This window comes from Mixophyes fleayi, chromosome 4, assembly GCF_038048845.1.
Source record: "Mixophyes fleayi isolate aMixFle1 chromosome 4, aMixFle1.hap1, whole genome shotgun sequence".
Taxonomy (NCBI): Eukaryota; Metazoa; Chordata; class Amphibia; order Anura; family Limnodynastidae; genus Mixophyes; species Mixophyes fleayi.
In genome coordinates, this window is record NC_134405.1 from 342,501,418 (window position 1) to 342,512,032 (window position 10,615).

The following is a 10,615-nucleotide window of genomic DNA, read 5'->3' on the forward strand; positions in this document are numbered from 1 at the left end:
AGAGGGGGGGAGGGAGAGTATTTTGATATGAGTAATTAGAATTGGATTCTGGAGGACACAGGGAGCCAGTGTAGGGATTTGCAGAGTGGTGCAGCAGATGTGGAGCGGTGAGAGAGGAAGATCAGTCTTGCAGCAGCATTTAGGATGGATTGAAGTGTGGATATATGGGTGTCAGAGACGCCAGATAGCAGGAGGTTGCAGTAGCCAAGACGGGAGATGATGAGAGAATGGATAAGAGTTTTGGTAGCATGTTGGGTAAGGAAAGAGCGTATTCCCTCGTAATGCACTGCAAAAGCTGAGTGAAGGTTTGTGAAGGTTGATGTACAAATAAAGACCAGTCACAATCAGAGCTGAGGAGTTTAGCAAATAACTGGGACAGGCTGAAAAGATCACTTCCTGAGGAATATATACTGAACGGCCTAGAGGGGAATTCCTATATTATAAGGAAGGAAAATTGTGAACTGGCTTTTGATGAAAAGAAGTCTGTGTACAAACTGTGTAACACTGTGCAGTGTGTGTTTATATCACACTTCAACTTGTTCACTGGGACATACACAAGCATAGGCCTAGGATACAAACACCTCCTAACACTCACAACACAAGTCACATGTGAAACAAATTTTTCCACACTCAGATGTATCAAGGACAGGTTGCAGATTACCCTCAGTGCTGAGCATTGGAAGCCTTTCCTCTAATGTCTGTTGAAAAAGACCACGACTGGATACAGATACAATCATCAGTAACATTGTATTACAAAGTCCTCTGTGACACATTGGTTATATCTGTAATAGTATCAAGAGACAAAGCTTCCTCATATCACCCTGATCACCCTGCACTGCCCGCAGCCAGCGTCATAAATGATAAAAGAAAACTTCTCTTACCAGATGTTTCATAAAACCTGTTTTACAGGTATTTAATTCTCACCTGAAATATCTTCATTCATGTAAACTGAAAACCAAACAACCCAACATACACCAGGCGGATGATGGACCAATCTAACATGAATTAGAGAATGTACCAGTTACTGTAGATTGGTTTTGACATTTACTCATCCGCTTAATTACTTTTAATTTATTCCACTTAAGCTTTTAGGTTATAAAGGATAACTTACAGAAAGTTTGGTTCAAATGTTGAGTTTCATATTAAAACGTTGTATTTAGCATTTGTTGAATTGTTGATGCTTGACGGGTAGTTAATGTGTAATAAAAAAAATTCACATTGTCATTATGGGGTATTGTGTGTAGAATTTTGAGGGAAAAAATCAATTTATTCCATTTTGGAATAAGGCTGGTACATAACAAAATGTGGAAATATTGAAGTGCTGTGAATACTTTCTGGGTGCACTGCAGATGACGTATTTTAGGCTAAAAAAATAAATAATTTAGCACCTAATAGCCACACGTCACCATGTGACCTTGCACCCCCTTGCCTCTGTTGCAATCGTTGCCACGTCCCTGATTGCCGGAAGGCAAAGAAGTCATGTGTACTCCCTGGCCACACAGCTACCAGGTCGAATCTGGAGAGACGGGTCACATACAGCCTGGACATTTATCGAGTGGAAATGCTTCCCATTTAAATAAATCACAGCATTCCCACCCGATGGGACCAGGGCTACATGTGTCCCATCTACTGCCCCTATGACATGTGGAAAGCTGATTATGGTTGCACACTGCCGCTTTATGGGCACAAGGGACTTCTCATCAAGTGGCAGATGGATGAATTGCCTGAACCGTGACAGGAACCTCCGCAGAACAACCTTCAGCACACGACTGAAGGACTTCTGGGACATCCCTGCTGTGACTCCCACAGTGGTCTGGAATGACCCTGTTGTGCAAACGTGCAATACCGCCAACAGTGTGATCAATGGCAGTACTGTTGTCGGGATGTGGCGCATTGGCTCCAGGTCACTCTGCACAATGCGCAGGTGTCCTGGATGACACGAGGTGGGAGCCGATAACGACGGACCACCTCAGTATCAGACATCCCAAAGAGACTGACACATGGCCTGAAGACACGCTCCCCGGGCCGGCGACGATGGACTGGATGCTGGTTTTGGAGGGGTTAATGGCTGTTGCCCTCGTGTGCTGCCGCCTGTGCCTCCCCCATTTCTAAGACACTATATTTGAGAGAGAAGGATGTAGGGATTAAAAAAATACATTACTCCATGACTTTCATGACTATTTGCAAATGAAAGATTTACAATATACTTACACCTACAAGTGGGTTTGCAAGACTGATAATGGGGCTGTAAAATAAAAAATATATATATTATTAACAAATAAAACAGGAAACACAATTCTGCATTGTGCCACCTGACTAGGCCATAATATGAAACAAAGTATATGTATGTATCAGAAAAGCAAAACAGTAATAAAACAAATACAAGTTATGGTTCTAATAAACAGCCACATTTAAAAATTTATAGACCAAACAATCCTTGTTAATTGCTTGTAGTTCTCGTATAATTGTACAGGACAGAACGCAGATAATATCTGATGCATAAGGAATGGCAGCATACAGCGCATGCTCTAATCAGACTTATTATTGCAGTGTTTAATTAGCAGAGAGTATGCAGGAGATTGGGGAGCATGCGTCACGGTGACCACTGAGCCGCTGTACTGTTGTCCGTGGGGAAATAAACCAGACCCCGAGCAGGTGCGTACTATACGCTGAGAACCACGCTGTTACTTAGGTTCGCCCGACCCTGACTTGGACGTCGCTGCACAGGAACGCCCTCATTGTGAATTGACTACAGCACCACACCCCTTTACCTCCATGTTCACACCGCAAAATTGTAGCCTGTAGTAAGTGCCTGTTGCGTTTGCTGGCGCTGAGGATCTGCATTCGCTGGTGACCAATAGTCCCTGTCGTGAGCATGTGCAGAAGGGATTTGTGTTCAATACGCACAGAATACAGTGATCCATCCCTCAATAACTCAGTATATAAAGGGAAGTTTCCCTTTACAAGGCAGCGCCGCTTTAAATTTAAGCGCTGAAGACGCCAAACTCGCGGGTGTTGAAGAACCCGGAGCTTCATACATTTACCCCTTGGACTGGCTCTTACGCTCTGGGACAGTACTGCAGAGGCTGCTGAGTATCACTCGCAATATTTTATTGATAAATTGTAGTGATAAGTGATTTTCTATCTCTGCGTTAAGTGGCAACAGAAAATCTGCCTCATCACCGCACATTGATAAATAGACACTTATGTCTCTAGTAGCTTTATTGTTCTTTGTAGCTATTTCCAACATATTGTTTTTAAATAATAATAATAATTAAAAAAAAAAACAACTGTCACTCTGTCTGCAGATACTAGTAATTCACCCAGATTCAATTTTAACCCATCCCATAAATATAAAACCTTCGTAATTAATATAAAACCCTTAATAATGACTGAACAATCCCAATGTAAACCCAGTATTCATTTTAACCCAACCGACATGAATTTAAACCACTCAAAATGAATATATTATTTCTAACAATAACAACTAAATATTAATCCAATTAAATAAATTTAAATAGGTCAAAATGAATGTTAAACTCTCCAATGATAGATAATCATCCCATTTAATATTAACCGTAACAATTAATCTAAACAATTAATACTCACCCTGCAGCGTCTGTAATATTCAGTCCTGTACTATAGGTGCAGCTGCTGTCCTGGCAGGTGTAGGGGTAACATGCTGGGGTAGGAGGGTGGGATTCAGCTTTCTATCCCCCCTCACACTGTGCAAGAGACGGGGAGGATCTCTCAGAGGGGGAGTGTGAAGAAGCAGCAGTGACTGTAAGATGATTGGCTAATTGTTAGCCAATCACTGTATTATTTATGTTTCTTTCCAATAGGCAGGCATTGCTGGGTACATGTGTGAACGACAACCAATGAGAAGCCTCCACTCTCTGCCTTGCTCCTCCCAGTCCCGGTAGTTTCACATTATAGCGCTATTATTGCTGTGAATGGGAGGAGCAGAGCAGAGTGCAGGCTCTTTATTCTGGGTAATTCCCGGATATGTGCAGTGATGCTGCCTATTGAACAAATTTTTCAGCATTATTAAAGCATAAGAGGGGTTTCTGGCAACAGAACCCCCCCTCCCTAAATACGCCCCCGAGACTGGCGTGAGTTGGTCAGCTCACCATATATTGCAATATGTAGAACTAACATTCCCTGTACAGTTTGATGTAGCTAGAATAGCATTAATAATGTATTTGGTGAGTGCAGAGGATCAAATGTCTTTTTGTTTACAAAATGTGGTCACAGCCCAGTGTTTAGTTCTTTACATTCATTAAATACTTTGTATAGAGCACAATACTTTATAGCCTTTTATTTGTGCATTAGATCTGCCTGGCGTTGATATGACTCCGCCTACTATTGCATGTTGTATTAGCCTCGCTTACCACTGATTGTGGCTCCGGATAACTGCTAATCCCGCCTACTTTAGTGTTGGCCCCTCTTACAGGTGATTTGGTCCCGCCCACATGAGGCCACTTCCAGAAGTTATTTCCAGGGCCATTTACCAATCCCCTGACTGGGTGTCCTATGTACCGTCATCATGTCATACAGTACCTTGTTATTACTGGTGGCACCATGACAGTGCCCACCAGCCCTCCTATGTGTGTCATGGGTGACATGGCTGGTGGGGACACTGTGTACTGTGTTATTTTATAATAAATACATAATGTCCCCAAATCCTTATCAGTGACTGACAGCATGGGCTTGTTTACACCATAACACGGAGACCAGGGGGTAAATGTATCAAGCAGCGATTTTGAAAATCCAGCAATTATCGCTGTCGAGTTTAAACTCACCGATGTATTAACCGGTGATTTGATGTAAAATTGCCGGAGACGACTTTTTTTCAAAATTGCTGGTTTAACAATCACTGCAAATCAGTCCCAATTTTTCCCACTCTAGCTGTACAAATCTCCTAATGTACGAAGCTGCGATTTTACAAACTCGCCCGAGTTTAAATTCAAAATTGTCAGATACAACAAGCTGCTTTCTATAGACGAGATTGCCAAACACATCACTGTTCCACTGGCTGCCTATACAGCCGCAGGTCCCAGCAGCTGTCTAATGTTTAAAAATAGATGAATGTTTTAAAAAAAAAAAAACTATGTGGGGTCCCCCCCGTCCGAGCACTATTAACCCTAATGCTGCCAGCCTACCGCTGGTTGCGTGAAAATCTGGAAAAAAATTGCGTGGGATCTCTTACGAATTTCATGCAACCAGCACTAGGCAAGCCAACCGAGGTGGGTGGCACTATAGGGGATACGCTGCAGGGGGTCCCCCTGCCATAATGACAAACCAACCCCTGGCTGTTCATCGCTGGGCTGGATTCCCTAGGGAGTGGGGTCTGCTAAATATAACGTGCGGGCCCCCCCTCTAGGAACATCCATCCCAGTGCTGAAAGCACTAGGGCTCTTCCTACACCCCTGGGCGGTGGGTTTAGGGTAATAACGGAGAATTAATGTAAAAAAACAAAAACAAATGCCATTTTTGTTTGTAGAACTACAATTCCCAGCCAGGCCGGGTTGCCCTAAACTGTCTGGGCATGCTGATGCTTGTACAACTACAAGCATCAGTATACCCATGGCAGCCAGGGCATGCTGGTACCTGGAGAACCACAAGTGCCAACATGCCCTGACACCCATGCCTTGCTGTGACCTGTAGTTCCACAAAAAAAGCTAAATAATCCACAACACCCTCATAAAAACCACATAGCTTTAATAAAAATAATAAAACCCCAATAAATAAACTAAACACCCTCTTTAGTACCACATCTATTTATTAAAAATAATAAGTCCCCATATACTCACCAATTTTATTTAAAACATTCAACCAATCACAAATGACAATTTGTTTGCAAATGACTATTTTCACCTTAACACGGGCGAATTTAATGCTCCACAAATCGCGAGAGATGAACAGCTATTTTGAAGTTCAGACAAAAAAATCTCTATTTAATACATATAGCGACTTGAGGAATAAAATCGTCGGTTATCTCTTGTGATTTGCTGTGATTTTAAATCGCTGAAAAAATCTGACCTTGATGCATTTACCAGGAGCGTGGGGACCCCCATCCTATGGAGAATCCAGTCCCAGGGTGGTTATCACAGGGCTGCTGCCCCCCGCCACACAGACCCTATCAGCCCCATGCACAGAGGACTGGAGCTCTTCCCGTCCCCGCTGGGCTGTGGGGACAGGGTAATACCAAGATTCAGACCTCTGGAGCGCCAACGTCACCACCCCAGTATAATGTGCAGTGGTTCCTGAGCAGAAGTCATTTTTATTATTAATTATAAGATATTGAACCAAACTAAGGGGCCTATTTATCAAATGGTGAGTGGACCTTCTGCTGGTGAAAACGTGGATTTTTCCTGGTAACGTTCTTTATACAAATGTGGTTAATTCCAGCGATACCCCCACCGCAGCTAAATATTGCCGGCAATAGTATCCTCCCCCAAATGTTGCGGTGTTGCTGGTACCGCCGCGATGCCTGTTCTGCCTGCGCCATTTCTTGGAATAAAATATTTTTCAGTGAACTTCTATTTAGGTAATGTTTCTCTATGCATTAAAAGAAAATTACATAAAGTTTAATAATTTAAGGAACATTAAAAACTATATATATATTTTAGAACAAATATAAGTAATACTTTATATGTAGTGCTGCAAATGTGTTTGTGTGTTTATTTAACATTTATTTTTTCTTTAATAGTGAATTAATGCTGAAATCTGGGGTCGTAGTTTCATATCACACATGTGGGCTGACAAGTCCCATCACTCATGCATAAATGATGGAGACTGGTCCGGCAAAGCGATCAGTAATTATAATCGCTCTTAGCCATTATCGCCAGTAAAGTAGGATGACGCTCAGCTGTCACTGTGAGATATTTTTGATAAATAAGGTCCAAACTAACTATATTTTATTAAGGCCCTGAAAAATGTGGAAAATCAAAAATGTTCAGCTTATTAAATAACCTTTACTGTTTCCAAAATAAGACAATTTTTCTGCATATTGTCCGTTCATGTATTAGCTGTGTCCCTTAGTTTAACTGAGCCTATAAATATAATGTGAGTGACAAGCTCACTCTCCCTGTGTGGAGAATGTGAAACACACTCACTGGTGTCTGAGTGTCAGAGATTCACTTTTATTTCTCTTTTCTGCTGTCAGATATAAACTAATAAAGTTCTACTCTGATAAGCTCAGCCTCCCCCGCTGTGGGAATTGTGCAATGCACACACTGGTGTCTGAGTGTCAGAGTCTGTAACTTTCATTTCTCTCTTCTGCTGTCAGCGATGGAGTCTGCTTATCTGAGACAGGAGCTGGACTGTTTCATCTGCCTGAACATTTATAGAGATCCTGTAAGACTGAGATGTGGACATATCTTCTGCCGGGTCTGTATTGATCGTGTGCTGGATACACAGGAGGGGTCTGGAGTTTATACCTGTCCTGAATGCAGAGCAGAGCTTCAGGACCATCCTGTCCTGGAGAAAAAAAGGAAGCTGTGCAACATAGCAGAACATGTCCGTTCTATTTCAGAGGAGGAAACTCAGATATTCTGCAGTTATTGTGTTCTCTTTCCAGTACCTGCCCTCAGAACCTGCATCAAGTGTGAAGCTTCTCTCTGTGATATACATTGTAAGACACACAACAAGTCAGCAGAACATGTCTTAATTGATCCCACAATTTCCTTGGAGAAGACAAAATGTTCCATCCATGACGAGATGTTGAAATATTACTGCACTGAGGACGCTGCCTGTATCTGTCTGTCCTGCTGTCTGATTGGGGAACACAGAGGACATAAGATGGAGTCACTGGATGAAGCCTCTGACAAGAAGAAAGAGAAACTGAGAAATGTTCTGCAGAAACTGACCACAAAGAGAGAGGCGACTGAGAAAAGAGTCCAAAGTCTGCAGGAGCGCAGGAGAGAAGATCAGGAAAAACCAGCTGGTGTAACAGAGACAGTCACTGCCCTGTTTAGAGACATCAGGAGACAGCTGGATGACCTAGAGAAGAGAGTCCTAAATGAGATCTCCAGGCAGGAAGAAAGCGTTTCACTCTCAGTCTCTGATCTGATCCAGCAGCTGCAAATAAAGAAGGACGAGCTGTCCAGGAAGATGCGTCACATTGAGGAGCTGTGTAACATGTCTGATCCAGTGACTGTCTTACAGACACCAGACACAGGTGACTTGTGTGGTACTGAGGACAGAGAGAGACATGATGACCAGGTCCATGGTGTAGGAGATCTGGATGTGGGTCTCATCTCAGGGAAATTACACACATTATATGATATAATAACAGGTATAAATGTATGGGTCTATGTGCAGGGACCTACAGACATATTAATGGATGTAAACACAGCTGGTGATAATATACATATATCAGATGACATGAAAACTGCATCTTGGTCACAAATAGACCAAAATCGTCCAGAAACACCAGAGAGATTTCAGGATTATGAGCAGGTATTAAGCACCAGGAGATTTTCCTCAGGCCGACATTACTGGGAAGTGGATGTCAGTAAATCAGTGAGCTGGAGTGTAGGGATGTGTAATGCCAGTATAGACAGGAGAGGAGATCAGTCACTCATTGGATGGAATAACAAGTCCTGGTGTTTGGATAGGACTGGTGATGTGTATTCAGTGATACATGACAGTAAAGGTATCCGGTTATCTAACAATATTCCCTATGATAGAGTGAGGATATATCTGGATTATGAGGCTGGACAGCTGTCCTTTTATTCTCTGTGTGACCGGATCAGACACTTACACACCGTCACTGCCACCTTCACTGAGCCCCTTCATGCTGCATTATGTGTATGGGACGGTGGTATAAAGATATCTGGGGAGAATCAGAAGCTGGGAGAAATCTGCCTAGAGACCGGTGACATCATAGGGAGGTGAATCTGATTGGTGGAACATTTACCCAATAGAATGGAGCAGTGGGTGGAGCTACAGCTGTGTATATGTAGAATATGATCCTGGTATAAGTAATAAGTGTATAATCTTGTGCATACAATGTCCCAGCAGGTCATACTTGTCTATCTCCCGGAATGTCCTGGAGACTCCTGAATTTCAGGTAGTTCTCCCAGACCCCTGGAGATCAGGCCTTTCCCCCTGCCCTCTTCCTAGTGAAGTGGATGGGACGGGGGCCTCTAAGACACAATTTGCAGTGAATCACATCATTTTGGCCCCACAATTATTAGACTTGCAGCGCTTCGCCGTCTCCCCTGCACTTACCACTTGGTCATTAAAGTTGCCATGTATGCAGCAGCTGTGTTTTATGTCCAACATTATCTAACGCTTGTATTACTGGAATGGTAAATATAAATAATTCATAGCATCAGGTGTAAAACTCAGAACAATATTTTTATGTAAATCTAATATCCAATGTTTATTCAACAGTTATATGTCAGTAATATAGTAAATAAATATTACAAAATGTTTCTGTAATCTTGCATTATTGTATTAGACAGCCGATGTCTCTGTAGCTGTTGTGGTACTACAAGTCCCAGCATCTTTGTAACACATAAGCAGGTGCAAACGCAGGATTTGTAGAGGGGTTTCCACGCCACACTGACAGTGGGCGTGACCAGCATGCATGGGGGCGTGGCTATAATTTTAGACAGTACTTGGCTGCTCTCCAACTCTTCCTATCCCTATCATATTCAGGGCAATGCTGCGTGCACTACTGTTAGGTACACGCAGCTCTCCCTTTTCATGCAGAGCCATGTAAACTGGGACATACCTCCCAACTGTCCCTACAGAGTGTGTCAGAACATGTGGCAGACTATCCTGCTCTCTCCTACCTCTTCTTGCTGCTTTCACCACTTGTTGCTGCTGATCGTGTCCTAAGTTCAGTTAATGCTTGTCTGAATCCTGGAATATTGGGTCCCTGTTTGGAAAAAGGACAGGTACATGATATAGAAATCCCAGCAATGAGTGAACACAGTAGGCCTCCCTCCCCCAAAGCAGTTCGACATTAAATCAAAAGCACCCACATTTAATAATTAGGCCTCCAAGCAACCAACCGGGACAGTAGATTAGTGTCATTCACTTTTAATAAAAAGATCCATTTCGGTCCAAACAACCCCAAACATTAAATAATTAGCATTCACTATTAGGAAATAGCTCTCCGTTTCCCTAAACTCAGCCACACATTAATTTAATAGCACTCAAACCACCCAAGCATTAAATGCATAGTTCCATCACCCCACCCTAAATAGGTCCGCCATAACCCCACTATTAAATGAAATATACTGTCACCCCATCAATAAATTAAAAGCTCCCACTCTCAACCTACTATGAAATTAATATTTCACACCCCATTCACATCACATAAAATACCCCCCCACACTTATATTAAAATCCTTATTCCCCCCCTCCCCACACTTATATTAAAAGTCCCTCCAAGCCTAAGTTTACAAAGGAACTTTTGTACTTATACATTAAATCCCCCAACTTACATTGAAAGCACATGAGAACACCCTCCCCCCCACACACAAACACATTCACACACTCACACACTTACCCTCTTCATCTAGGGCTGTGTCTTGTGTCCCTCTGCTGCACACATGAGACATTCAGGCAGTGAGAGAGAAGGATGAGAGAGGCCATT

General features: G+C 42.6%; 1 protein-coding gene across 1 annotated transcript; it reads left to right on the forward strand.

Annotated features, from left to right (window-relative positions):
* The first annotated feature begins 7,236 nt into the window (after window positions 1–7,236).
* On the forward strand, window positions 7,237–9,401 carry LOC142150339 (E3 ubiquitin-protein ligase TRIM39-like). The gene has a single exon (XM_075205537.1). The coding sequence runs from the start codon at window positions 7,294–7,296 to the stop codon at window positions 8,899–8,901; it is 1,608 nt and encodes a 535-aa protein (XP_075061638.1). The 5' UTR covers window positions 7,237–7,293; the 3' UTR covers window positions 8,902–9,401.
* Window positions 9,402–10,615: the final 1,214 nt, after the last annotated feature.

Excerpts from the sequence above, each read along its gene's own strand:
- LOC142150339 (XM_075205537.1), top strand. The coding sequence starts at position 7,294 with ATGGAGTCTGCTTATCTGAGACAGGAGCTGGACTGTTTCATCTGCCTG.